The following is a 14,640-nucleotide window of genomic DNA, read 5'->3' as shown; positions in this document are numbered from 1 at the left end:
ATAAAGGTGAAATAAATAAATAAATAAAAAATAAAAAATTGTAAATAAGAATTAGTTCTTAACTGACTTGCCTAGTTAAATAAAGGTTAAATAAATTATAAAATAAATAAAAATTCAACAAAGTATTGAGTAAAGGGTCTGAAAAATGTCTAAAAGAATTATGGGTGTAGATTGATCTCAGCTTGTTACCTGTATAAAAGACACCTGTCCACAGAAGCAATCAATCAATCAATCATTCAGATTCCAAACTCTCCACCATGGCCAAGACCAAAGAGCTCTCCAAGGATGTCAGGGACAAGATTGTAGACCTACGCAAGGCTGGAATGGGCTACAAGACCATCGCCAAGCAGCTTGGTGAGAAGGTGACAACAGTTGGTGCGATTATTCGCAAATGGAAGAAACACAAAATAACTGTCAATATCCCTCGGCCTGGGGCTCCATGCAAGATCTCACCTCGTGGAGTTGAAATGATCATAAGAACGGTGAGGAATCAGCCCAGAACTACACGGGAGGATCTTGTCAATGATCTCAAGGCAGCTGGGACCATAGTCACCAAGAAAACAATTGGTAACACACTACGCCGTGAAGGACTGAATTCCTGCAGCGCCCGCAAGGTCCCCCTGCTCAAGAAAGCACATATACATGCCCGTCTGAAGTTTGCCAATGAACATCTGATTGATTCAGAGGACAACTGGGTGAAAGTGTTCTGGTCAGATGAGACCAAAATGGCATCAACTCAACTCGCCGTGTTTGGAGGAGGGGTAATGCTGCCTATGACCCCAAGAACACCATCCCCACCGTCAAACATGGAGGTGTAAACATTATGCTTTGGGGGTGTTTTTCTGCTAAGGGGACAGGACAACTTCACCGTATCAAAGGGACGATGGACGGGGCCATGTACCGTCAAATCTTGGGTGAGAACCTCCTTCCCTCAGCCAGGGCATTGAAAATGGGTCGTGGATGGGTATTCCAGCATGACAATGACCCAAAGCACAGGCCAAGGCAACAAAGGAGTGGCTCAAGAAGAAGCACATTAAGGTCCTGGAGTGGCCTAGCCAGTCTCCAGACCTTAATCCCATAGAAAATCTGTGGAGGGAGCTGAAGGTTCGAGTTGCCAAACGTCAGCCTCGAAACCTTAATGACTTGGAGAAGATCTGCAAAGAGGAGTGGGACAAAATCCCTCCTGACATGTGTGCAAACCTGGTGGCCAACTACAAGAAACGTCTGAACTCTTTGATTGCCAACAAGGGTTTTGTCACCAAGTACTAAGTCATGTTTTGCAGGGGGGTCAAATACTTATTTCCTTCATTAAAATGCAAATCAATTTATAACATTTTTGACATTAATTTTCCTGGATTTTTGTTGTTGTTATTCTGTCTCTCACTGTTCAAATAAACCTACCATTAAAATTATAGACTGATCATTTCTTTGTCAGTGGGCAAACATACAAAATCAGCAGCTGATCGAATACTTTTTTCCCTCACTGTATATACTAGACAGTGTCAGAGGAAGGCCCAAAGAATTGTCAGACCCCAGTCACCCAAGTCATTGCCTGTTCTCTCTGCTACCACACAGCAAGCGGTACTGGAGCACCCCCCCCCCCCATATTTGCTACTCGCTGTTTATTATCTATATGCTTAGTCACTACCCCATTTGTATTTATTTATTATTTACTTCAGTTTATTTAGTAAATACTTTCTTAACACTTATTTTTTCTCAACTGCATTGATGGTTTAGGGCTTTGGCACATGTGACAAATAACATTTGATTCGATATAGCCTTGTTATTGTTATTTTGTTGTGTTCGTTTTTTTTTTTTTTTTTTTTTTGTAAATATTTTCTTAACTCTATTTCTTGAACTGCATTGTTGGTTAAGGGCTTGTAAGTAAGCATTTCACGGCGCGTGCGACAAATACCATTTGATTTGACTCAGCCTTATCACGTTGTTTAACACTCTCTCTCTCTCACAGACAGACAGACAAGTGCGTGTGTGTGTGTCAAATGAAAAAAATATTTATTTACAGTAATTATGCATTAAAGAAAGAGAGAATGTGTTGTTGAAGGAGAAGAAACTAGGCTTTAAGGGGTTTAAAAGAGAGGGAGGAGTTCCAAAGAAAAAAGTGGTGCGACAGAAAGTGAGAAATGCAGATGTCGCATCATGAACACAGTACCAGTCAAACATTTGGACACACCTACTAATTCCAGGGTTTTTGTTTATTTTTACTATTTTCTACATTGTAGAACGACATCAAAACGATGAAATAACACATATGGAATCATGTAGTAACCAAAAAAGTGTTTAACAAGTGTGTGCAAAGCTGTCATCAAGGCAAAGAGTGGCTACTTTGAAGAATCTCAAATATAAAATATATTTTAATTTGTTTAACACTTTGTTGGTTACTACATGATTCCATATGTGTTATTTCATAGTTTTGATGTCTTGAGTAGGTGTGTCCAAACTTTTGACTGGTACTGTATGTCAGACTGAAATGATTGGGTAAAATAGAGACATGATGATGATTGTGTGTGTGTGTGCGTGTGTGTGCGTGTGTGTGCGTGCGTGTGCGCGCGTGTGTGTCACGAATGTTTACATGTGCGTTTCTGTTAGTTATTATGCATGGCTTTTAAGCATCCCCCTCTCTCTTTTTGCCTCAACTGGAATGTGTTCATGGTTGTGCTTCTTTGAGTAGGATCCAGAGTGAAAAGCTGAAGGACATAAATATTTATGTAACTATTACACTATGATTACACATTTGGGTCCCACTTCGAACTGATGGTTAGTAGAGCCAGGAAGATAAACCGGAAATTACCGGCATCAACCAAACAGACCACTCATCGAGGACATTATGATGATATTGTTAATTACAAGTAGCCAATACTAGAGAAATGTGAAGTTTGAAATGAAACAACTCTGCTAATATGGGCATGTTATCAATTGATAATTATAACATTCAAAGTAGTAGTAGTAGTTTTAAGGGTAATATAAAAAACTGTGATGCACATTAATGTTCTAAATGTATCTTTCTATTTATTGTTATGTTAATTTAGTCAGGTTATTGCATTATAGATTTTAAAGAAATCATTCAGAAGTAGTATCGTGCTATGTGAAGTGTGGCGAAAGGGTCACGCCACATTCAGCACCAGATATACGGACCTTATTTCTCATCACATTCCCTCTCTCTCGCTCTTCCTCCCTCTCCCTCCCTCTATCCTTATCTCTCCCTCTTCCCCCTCTTCCTCTACAGACGCAGTATGAAGCGCAAGGCCAGCTTCACCTGTCCCTTCAACGGCAGTTGCACCATAACCAAGGACAACCGCCGCCACTGCCAGGCCTGCCGGCTCAAGCGCTGCGTGGACATCGGCATGATGAAAGAGTGTGAGTGTCTTGTACACAGATCCAGGATCAGTTTCCGCTTCAGTAAATCCTAATGTCAGCCATTCGGGGGAATAATGCAAAACTGACCTAAGACCAGCATGATTAAGGAATGTGAGTGTATGAGATCAGCTTCCCTTTTCCCAAATCTTACCATCAGCTTTTAGGGAGTATAATGGAAAACTGACCGTAGAGCACTGCCTAGGGGCGACCTTATCCCACTCCTTCTTCCTAATCTCTTCCATCAGAATTGCTTGGTTTCTTTTTGACTAATAGAGGATAGCCTTGCAGATTAAAGTAGTGTTTCTTAATCCAGGTCCTGGAGACCCAAAAGGGTGCACATTCTTGTTTTTGCCCTAGCACTACACACCTAATTCAAATAATCAACTCATCATCAAACCTTTGATTAGTGGAATCAGGTGTGTCGTGCTAGGGCAAAAACAAGAATGTGCACTCATTTGGGTCCAGGACCAGGACTGAGAAACACTAGGTTTGAGCCACTGAATCATGTGGTGTTGTCCTACTGAGGTATAAGATCAGATATACACATGATCACACAAAGAAAAATGGCATTTTACTCTGAAGAGCATGTTTTTTCAGCCGGTTCTAAGGCAAATACACTCATTTTCCTCCATGAGTGGCTGAATGATCTCTTGAATTATGAACAATCTCTTGAACCATGACGATGTGTGTGTTGAAAAGAGTAGAAAGTGCACTAAAGAGAGAGATGTGCTTCTATCAGTCTGTTGTTCGGCAACTGTTGATGGTGTGTAATGACACGCTGATAACAGGAAATAATTCAGCCACTCTTGGAGGAAAATGGGAATTTAAACGAAACAAAGCTCCTTTCCTCTTAGAAGCAAATACGTGTCAGCTTTAAAACATGTATTAGCGTGTCAATAGCAATAACAAACACACGCACACACTGGACACATCTACGGTGCCACAGTGCCATCATGCCTTTAGAGCGCAAGGCAGGCATGCACCGTATAGTGTTTGTTATATACCGATAGTGTTACACAACGTTGGGATTCCTTGGTCAAGTCCTTCTAGGCCATTGCCCTCATGAGATTGTTTTATAATGTCCACTAGAAGTACTAGATCGTTCTGGGAGAGCCTGTACATTATGCTCCCATCTGAACTTTAGACACCTGCTGATGTTTTGGCCACGCTTCAATCCAATGGACTGTTTGTTTTCAGAGTCCGTAAATGGAAGGTTTGGTCGTTCTGTTGTTTTCCCGTGAAATCCGGATATTGTCCAGGCGGGTGTTTAGATTTTGTATTTGAAGCAGGGGCTGGTTCCGGATGTTGTTCTCCCCCTGAGATTGAACAGTGAATTCCCGGAGAGTGACGCCACTGCTCCGAACACTGTACATGAATGGGAGCCATTGGAATGCACTTATGCTGCTGCTACTGCTGCTGCTGTTGCTCTTGGAGCTGCTGCTGCTGCATGGACAACAACATGTTGTAGTGCAGAGCGGAGTGTGAGCTAATTCAGTGGCTGGGGCAACAACAGGCGGAACGGAACGGAGACAATGCGTGCTGTGTTGACGACAGCACTAGGGAGTCTTTTTCACGGACACCCCCCTGACAACAACAAGCCCTTCCGATGCGGGCGCCGCGGCAGCCTCATCACGTCGTAGAGCACACGCTGGTTTGTTCTTGTGTGTACACACACACACACACACTTACATACGCTAGTTCTGACACACACACAGCATCAGTGTTAACATCTCTATTTTGCCTATGTCCCAATTAGGGCTGGACGATATATCGTGAATACCGGTTTACCAGTATGAATCCACATACCTATATGACATTTTTACAAAACCATCTAAACTCGGCAAAAAAAGAAATGTCCTCTCACTGTCAACTGCATTTATTTTCAGAAAACTTAACATGTGTAAATATTTGTATGAACATAACAAGATTCAACAACTGAGACATAAACTGAACAAGTTCCACAGACATATGACTAACAGAAATGGAATAATGTGTCCCTGAACAAAGGGGGGGTCAAAATCTAAAGTAACAGTCAGTGTCTGGTGTGGCCACCAGCTGCATTAAGTACTGCAGTGCATCTCCTCCTCATGGACTGCACCAGATTTGCCAGTTCTTGCTGTGAGCTGTTACCCCACTCTAGCACCAAGGCACCTGCAAGTTCCCAGACATTTCTGGGGGGAATTGCCCTAGCCCTCACCCTCCGATCCAACAGGTCCCAGATGTGCTCAATGGCATTGAGATCCAGGCTCTTTGCTGGCCATGGCAGAACACTGACATTTCTGTCTTCCAGGAAATCATGCACAGAGCGAGCAGTATGGCTGATGGCATTGTCATGCTGGAGGGTCACGTCAGGATGAGTCTGCAGGAAGGGTACCACATGAGGGAGGAGGATGTCTTCCCTGTAACGCACAGTGTTGAGATTGCCTGCAATGACGACAAGCTCAGTCCGATGATGCTGTGACACACCGCCCCAGACCATGACGGACCCTCCACCTCCAAATTTATCCCGCTCCAGAGTACAAGCCTCAGTGTAACGCTGATTCTTTCGACGATAAACGCGAATCCGACCATCACCCCTGATGAGACAAAACTGTGACTCGTCAGAGAAGAGCACTTTTTGCCAGTCCTGTCTGGTCCAGTGACGGTGGGTTTGTGCCCATAGGCGACGTTGTTGCCGGTGATGTCTGGTGAGGACCTGCCTTACAACAGGCCTACAAGCCCTCAGTCCAGCCTCTCTCAGCCTATTGCGGACAGTCTGAGCACTGATGGAGGGATTGTGCGTTCCTTGTGTAACTCGGGCAGTTGTTGCCATCCTGTACCTGTCCCGCAGGTGTGATGTTCGGATGTACCAATCCTGTGCAGGTGTTGTTACACATGGTCTGCCACTGCGAGGACGATCAGCTGTCCGTCCTGTCTCCCTGTAGCGCTGTCTTTGGTGTCTCACAGTACGGACATTGCAATTTATTGCCCTGGCCACATCTGCAGTCCTCATGCCTCCTTGCAGCATGCCTAAGTCACTTTCCCGCAGATGAGCAAGGACCCTACCCTGGGCATCTTTATCTGTAAGCTGTTAGTGTCTTAACGACCGCTCCACAGGTGCATGTTCATTAATTGTATATGGTTCATTGAACAAGCATGGGAAACAGTGTTTAAACCCTTTACAATGAAGATTTGTGAAGTTATTTGGATTTTTGAAAGACAGAGTCCTGAAAAAGGGACGTTTCTTTTTTTGCTGAGTTTATAATGATGTTTTGATACAATGCTAAATTAAATGAAAAGTACTACAAATTGGGATATTTCACTGTCAGTTTTGTCCTAGTTTGTTTCAGTGTAAAACCATCTTAATGGAGAAAGATAATTTAAATCACTTCGAATTAGTTTGTTGCCATTCTTGGATTATGCACGAATCATAAAAACACATTAAAAACTTGTATTTTTCAGAAACATTGAATACAGTCAAATACCAGCATACCATCAAAAATGAGAATAATTTTGCGATGTGATATTTTGGCCATATTGCCCTTGTCCCAATCATTTCAGTCTGATATACTCATGGGGATATCTCCATTTCTCACTTTCTGTCACACCACTTTTTTCTTTGGAGCTCCTCTCTCTCTTTTAAACTCCTTAAAGGCCCAGTCAAAAGTCAGCTTTTCCTGTGTTTTATGTTGTACAGTGCATCATCTGATGAAACTAACACTATAAAAGTGTGAGAAAAAAAAATGATGTGTAATTTTCTGATAGTTGCTGGGTGAAAATACAATCTACATGGGACTGTCTAATCAGCATGACGTCACCATGCGTTAAATTGGTAAATAGACCAATAAAGAGATTTCTGCCAATTACAGCTACTTTTCAGTTTTCTCCTTTCCACTCATACCACTCCTAGACAGTCCTAGCAAAATTATTGCTTGAGAAATCGTTTTTTTTGCCATTTTAATGGAAATCTACAGTAAGGTACTTAATTGTTACCCAGAAATGATTTATATTGATATAAAAACTACGGCATTGGACACATTCTCTTTTTCTTTAACCCTTTCTCTCTCTCTCGCTCTAATCCTTTTTTATAACCCTGATCTCTCTCCTTCTAAACCTCTTTCTCCCAGTTATTCTGACAGACGAGGAGGTGCAGAGGAAGAAGGATCTGATCCAACGGAGGAAGGATGAGGAGGCGCAGAGGGAGGCGCAGCGACCCCGGCTGAGCGAGGAGCAGAGCCAGGTCATCGCCACGCTGGTGGAGGCTCACCACAAGACCTACGACGACTCCTACTCCGACTTCAACCGCTTCAGGGTCCGTGTCCACTCTGTAACACCAGCCTCCCCTCTGTAACACCAGCCTCCCCTCCGTAACACCAGCCTCCCCTCCGTTACACAAGCCTCCACTCCGTAACACCAGACTCAATTCTATAATACCAGCCTTCACTCTCTAATACCTGGCTTCACTTTATAACACTAGTCTCTGATCTGTAACACCAGTATTCACTCTAAAGCACCAGTTTCCACTCTCTACCACCAGTCTCCACTCCATTACACCAGTGCCAACTCTGTTACACTAGTGTCAACTCTGTAACACCATACTCCACTTCCTAACACCACTCTTATTTCAATTGTCCACAGATAAGCCCTACCCTGATACTATTTGCTACTCTGTCAGCATCCATCATGTTACACAACACCCACTGCAGTATCTCTTTCTATACAACAGACATTTCCTGCTCCAGGGTCAGTGTCAATGATGTATAAGCTGTATGTCAGAGTCCGTGTCCACTCCATTTCTTCACTCCCAGTCTCCCCCCACCTGCAAATACCACTCCTTCTCTGGTATCTGGACTTCTGCGCCCCATAACATAGACTTAACTCCCACTCGGTCACCTCAGTGAGAGTCATTCACGTTGAAGTCAGACCACTCCATAACTCAATTTCTGCCTTTTATTTACCTTAGGACAATTTCCCTATCAAGGAACTTACGGATTGAAGTATACTGTGCATACAGTCATACAAATTGACTGTTTGCCTGCACAATATTGCCAGATTAGATTGCCGTTTATTGTCCTACAAGAAGAATCTTAGCTCACCTCACACATTACACACACAAATCACATAGTAAATACAGCAAGAATCAAACAACAGTAACAGTCAGACACCTACACCGCCCCACACCTACACCTATATAGGAGGAAGCTACATTGAATTGATCGTCATGGTTATAGCTCCAGGGATGAAATCCCGAAGTGTGCAGTGTGGCATTTAATTGTCCGATGGTCAGTGATACACACTATACTGAGTACCCGTGGTCTTGTATGGCTCAGTTGATAGTAGGGCTTTCCCCGACTAAAAAAGTATTGATTGACTGGAAGTCGTCTGTTCTTTCGAGCAATCGATTGGTCAACATTTTTAAAAGTGTATTTTTACATACGGTGCCTTCGGAAAGTATTCAGACCCCTTCACTTTTCCACAATTTGTTACGTTCTACACACAAAACCCCATAAAGACAAAGTGAAAACAGATTTCTTTTGAATTTTTTGCAGATGGATAAAAAATTAACAACAGAAATACCTTATTCACATAAGTATTCAGACCCTTTGCTATGAGACTCAAAATTGAGCTCACGTGCATCCTGTTTTCATTGATCATCCTTGTGATGTTTCTAAGACTTGGAGTCCACCTATGGTAAATTCAATTGATTGAACATGATTTGGAAAGGAACACATCTGTCTATATAAGGTCCCACAGTTGAAAGTGCATGTCAGAGCAAAAACCAAGCCATGAAGTCGAAGGAATTGCCGCAGATTGTGTTGAGGCACAGATCTGGGGAAGGGTAGCAAAACCTTTCTGCAGCATTGAAGGTCCCCAAGAACACAATGGCCTCCATCATTCTTAAATGGAAGAAGTTTGGAACCACCAAGACTCTTCCTAGAGCTGGGTGTCTGGCCAAACTGAGCAATTGGGGGAGAAGTGCCTTGGTCATGGAAGTGACCAAGAACACGATGGTCACTCTGACAGAGCTCTAGGGTTCCTCTGTGGAGATGGGAGAACCTTCCAGAAGGACAACCATCTCTGCAGCCCTCCACCAATCAGGCCTTTATGGTAGAGTGGCCAGATGGAAGCCACTCCTCAGTAAAAGGCACATGACATCCTTTTACTGATCTGATAAAACCAAGATGGAACTCTTTGGCCTGAATGCCAAGCGTCACGTCTGGAGGAAACCTGGCACCATCCCTACAGGGAAGCATACTGGTGGCAGCATCATGCTGTGGGGATGTTTTTTAGTTTCAGGGACTAAAAAATATGAACGGAGCAAAGTACAGAGAGATCCTTAATGAAAACCTGCTCAGGAGCGCTCAGGACCTCAGACTGGGGTGAAGGTTCACCTTCCAACAGGACAGCGACCCTAAGCACACAGCCAAGACAACACAGGAGTGGCTTCGGGACAAGTCTTTGAATGTCCTTGAGTGGCCCAGCCAGAGCCCAGACATGAACCTGATTAAACATCTTTGAAGAGACCTGAAAATAGCTGTGCAGCGACGCTCCCCATCCAACCTGACAGCGCTTGAGAGGATCTGCAGAGAAGAATGGGAGAAACTCCACAAATACAGGTGTGTCAAGCTTGTAGTGTCATACCCAAGATGACTTGAGGCTGTACTCGCTGCCCAAGGTGCTTCAACAAAGTACTGAGTAAAGGGTCTGAATACTTATGTAAATGTGATATTTCCGTTATTTTTTTTTAAGTAAATTAGCAAAAATGTGTAAAAACCTGTTTTTGCTTTGTCATTATGGGCTATTGTTTGTAGATTGATGAGGGGGAAAAAAACAATTTAATCAATTACATTTTTTTTTATTTAATCCATTTTAGGGAAGGGGTCTGATTACTTTCCGAATGAACTGTATATATATGCTACTATATATGCTACTACTACTATATGCTACTATCCACCAAACAATCGACCAGTCGACTAATTACGGTCAGCCTTAGTTGGTAGAGCATGGCGCTTGCAATGCCAGGATTGTGGGTTTGATTTTATATTCATGTAAAAATGTATACTAAATGGTTTGTGTGTTTTCCTTTAGCCTCCGGTCCGAGAAGGCCCAGTGACACGCAGTGCCAGCAGAGCTGCCTCTCTCCACTCTCTATCTGATGCCTCATCTGACTCCTTCAGCCACTCTCCAGGTAAACAAATGCCAGTGTGCTTCTAACAGCGTCGCTTCCTCCACTGTCCCTGTCCCCTTACTGGGCTTGAACCGGTGGTCCTCTGATGGCAAACACGTGACCGCCCGTTTTGACAACGTACCGTCCTGTTGTGCTATAGAAAAATATTATTTTCGATAACACCATTGGCAACATTTCAAGCTAGCTATGGAGTGAGCTTACGGCACATTCTTACCTCCGTTAGACATGCATGCACGCGCACACACACACAAAAAAATGGGAAAAGTTGAGCAATTCAGAATGAGATGGTGAAGCGGACACATGGTGCAGATGGTGCAGATCACACAATTGGTGTTAGTTGTCATCAGGGATTGATTCCTGTGTGTGTGTGTGTGTCAAACCCTCATGCGGTTTTACTCAGAATCTTCAGGGGTTTCTCTGGACACCCTGTAGACCTTCAGACCACAGTCTCCCATTAACACATCCGCTCATAATGAAATGAACTCACAGAGGGACATGGCCCTCACAGCCTGCGTTCCCTGGCTTCAAAAACAGCAAATCAAATCAAATTTTCTTTGTCATATGCACCGAATACAGTGAAATGCTTACTTACGAGCCCCTAACCAACGATGCAGTACAAATAAGAAAAATAAATAAAAGTAACAAGTAATTAAAGAGCAGCAGTAAAATAGAGTCAATGTGCTGGTTAGTCTAGGTAATTGAGGTAATATGTACATGTAGATAGAGTTATTAAAGTGACTATGCATAGATTGAAACAACAGAGAGTAGCAGCGGTGTAAAAGAGGGGGGGGGGGGTCAATGCAAATAGTCAGTGTAGCCACTTGAGTAGATGTTCAGGAGTCTTATGGCTTGGGGGTAGAAGCTGTTTAGAAGCCTCTTGGACCTAGACTTGGCGCTCCGGTACCGCTTGCCGTGCGGTACCAGAGAGAACAGTCTATGACTAGGGTGGCTGTAGTGCCTTGCGGTTGGAGGCCGAACAGTTGCCATACCAGGCGGTGATGCAACTAGTCAGGATTCTCTCGATGGTGAAGCTGTAGAACCTTTTGAGGATCTGAGGACCCATGCCAAATCTTTTCAGTCTCCTGAGGGAGAATAGGTTTTGTTGTGCCCTATTCACGACTGTCTTGGTGTGCTTGGACCATGTTAGTTTGTTGGTGATGTGGACACCAAGGAACTTGAAGCTCTCAACCTGCTCCTATACCGCCCCGTCGATAAGAATAGGGGCGTGCTCAGTCCTCTTTTTCCTGTAGTCCTGTTATCATCTCCTTTGTCTTGATCACGTTGAGGGAGAGGTTGTTGTTCTGGCACCACACGGCCAGGTCTCTGACCTCCTCCCTATAGGCTGTCTCGTCGTTGTCGGTGATCAGGCCTACCACTGTTGTCATCGGCAAACTTAATGATGGTTTTGGAGTCATGCCTGGCCGTGCAGTCATGAGTGAACAGGGATTACAGGAAGGGACTGAGCACGCACCCCTGAGGGTCCCCTGTGTTGAGGATCAGTGTGGTGGATGTGTTGTTACCTTGTTACAGGGATATTGTATGATACATGTATTTTTCAACCTTTTTTTATTTCCCCTTATTTCTTTGTTTCTTTCTCACTTGCTCGTTATCTTTCTTTCTCTCTCCTTTTCTTTCTAAATCTCTATCATTCTGTAACGGTCGTCGTATATAGTGGACCAAGGCGCAGCGGGTTGAGTGCTCATTTTAACGTTTATTAGAACACTTAAATGACAAAACAAGAAAATGAACAAACGCACAGTATTACAGGCTAAACACAGCAGTGCAAAAACAACTTCCCACAAATCCCATGACAAAAACACCCCTCTTAAATAAGACCTTCAATTAGAAGCAATGAAGAGCAGCTGCTTCCAATTGAAGGTCAACCCCATCAACTAAACATAGAAAGACTAGACTAGAACATAGAAATATACTAACAGAACATTAACCAAAACCCCGGAACACTCTAAACAAACACCCCTCTACATAAACACATATCCCAACAAACCCCGAACCACATAAAACAAACACCCCCTGCCACGTCCTGACCAAACTACAATAACAAATAACCCCTTTACTGGTCAGAACGTGACACATTCTTTATTTCTGTCACTTTCTCTCTCGTTCTCTCTATGTACAGTTGAAGTCGGAGGTTTACATACACTTATGTTGGAGTCATTCAAACTCGTTTTTCAACCACTCCACACATTTCTTGTTAACAAACTATAGTTTTGGCCTGTCAGTTAGGACATCTACTTTGTGTGTGACACAAGTAATTTTTCCAACAATTATTTCCAGACAGATTATTTCACTTATCATTCACTGTATCACAATTCCAGTGGGTCAGAAATTTACATACGCTAAGTTGACTGTGCCTTTAAACACCTTGGAAAATTCCAGAAAATGATGTCATGGCTTTAGAAGCTTCTGATAGGCTAATTGACATAATTTTAGTCAATTGGAGTTGTACCTATGGATGCATTTCAAGGCCTACCTTCAAACTCAGTGCCTCTTTGCTTGACATCATGGGAAAATCAACAAAAAAAATCAGCCAAGATCTCAGAAAAACAGTTGTAGACCTCCACAAGTCTGGTTCATCCTTGGAAGCAATTTCCAAATGCCTGAAGGTACCACGTTCATCTGTACAAACAATATTACGGAAGTATAAACACCATTGGACCACGCAGCTGTCATACCGCTCAGGAAGGAGACGCGTTCTGTCTCCTAGAGATGAACATACTGTGGTGCAAAAAGTGCAAATCAAACCCAGAACAACAGTAAAGGACCTTGTGAAGACGCTGGAGGAAACAGGTACAAAAGTATCTATATCCACAGTAAAACGAGTCCTATATCAACATAACCTGAAAGGCCGCTCAGCAAGGAAGAAGCCACTGCTCCAACACCGGCATAAAAAAGCCAGACTACGGTTTGGGGACACATGGGGACAAAGATCATACTTTTTGGAGAAATGTCCTCTGGTCTGATTAAACAAAAATAGAACTGTTTGGCCATAATGACCATCATTATGTTTGGAGGAAAAAGAGGGAGGCTTGCAAGCTGAAGAACACCATCCCAACCCGTGACGCATCGGGGTGGCAGCATCATGTTGTGTGGATGCTTTGCTGCAGGAGGGACTGGTGCACTTCACAAAATAGATGGCATCATGAGGAGGAAAATGATGTGGATATATTGAAGCAACATCTCAAGACATCAGTCAGGAAGTTAAAGCTTGGTCGCAAATGGGTCTTCCAAATGGACAATGACCCCAAGCATACTTCCAAAGTTGTGGCAAAATTGCTTAAGGACATCAAGTCAAGGTATTGGAGTGGCCATCACAAAGCCCTGACCTCAATCCTATCGAAAATTTGTGGGTAGAACTGAAAAAGCGTGTACGAGCAAGGAGGCCTACAAACCTGACTCAGTTACACCAGCTCTGGCAGGAGGAATGGGCCAAAATTCACCCAACTTATTGTGGAAGCTTGTGGAAGGCTGCCTGAAACGTTTGACCCAAGTCAAACAATTTAAAGGCAATGCTACCAAATACTAATTGAGTGTATGTAAACTTCTGACCCTCTGGGAATATGATGAAAGAAATAAAAGCTGAAATAAATCATTCTCTCTACTATTATTCTGACATTTCACATTCTTAAAATAAAGTGGTGATCCTAACTGACCTAAGACAGGACATTTTTACTAGGATTAAATGTCAGGAATTGTGAAAAACTTAGTTTAAATGTATTTGGCTAAGGTGTATGTAAACTTCCGACTTCAACTGTATCTCTACTCTGTTTCTTTCTATCTCTCTCTCTCTCTCTATCATCCTTTTGTCGTATCTCTTTTTGTCAATCACTCTACTTCTGTTTCTCTCTTACTCTTATCTAAGCTGTTTTCTGATGGTCACTGTGTTCCATTCCTCAATGGAACAAACCTTGCTCTGTGTTGAGTCATTCATTCGATTTACATGTGAGTGGGTGGGTGGGTGTGTGTGTGTGCGTGCGTGCGTGCGTGCGTGCGTGTGTGTGTGTGTGTGTGTGTGTGTGTGTGTGTGTGTGTGTGTGTGTGTGTGTGGTTTACCACAGTATCCAGGTTTTTTTTATCCG

General features: G+C 43.1%; 1 protein-coding gene across 4 annotated transcripts in view; it reads left to right on the top strand.

Moving 5' to 3' along the window:
* Window positions 1-14,640, top strand: part of LOC106565233 (vitamin D3 receptor B) — a 97,068-nt gene that overhangs the window by 61,572 nt on the left and 20,856 nt on the right. For all 4 annotated transcript variants that reach the window (XM_082959025.1, XM_014132121.3, XM_014132119.3 and 1 more), the window contains 3 exons: window positions 3,245-3,375; window positions 7,482-7,666; window positions 10,444-10,543. In XM_082959025.1, the coding sequence (XP_082815151.1) occupies window positions 3,245-3,375; window positions 7,482-7,666; window positions 10,444-10,543 (416 nt within the window). The remainder of the gene's footprint in view (window positions 1-3,244; window positions 3,376-7,481; window positions 7,667-10,443; window positions 10,544-14,640) is intronic.

The sequence above is a fragment of the Salmo salar genome, chromosome 12 (genome assembly GCF_965601325.2).
Source record: "Salmo salar chromosome 12, fSalSal1, whole genome shotgun sequence".
NCBI lineage: Eukaryota > Metazoa > Chordata > Actinopteri > Salmoniformes > Salmonidae > Salmo > Salmo salar.
The sequence above is the reverse complement of the archived record's forward strand: the minus strand, read 5'-3'. Positions and strand labels throughout refer to the sequence as shown.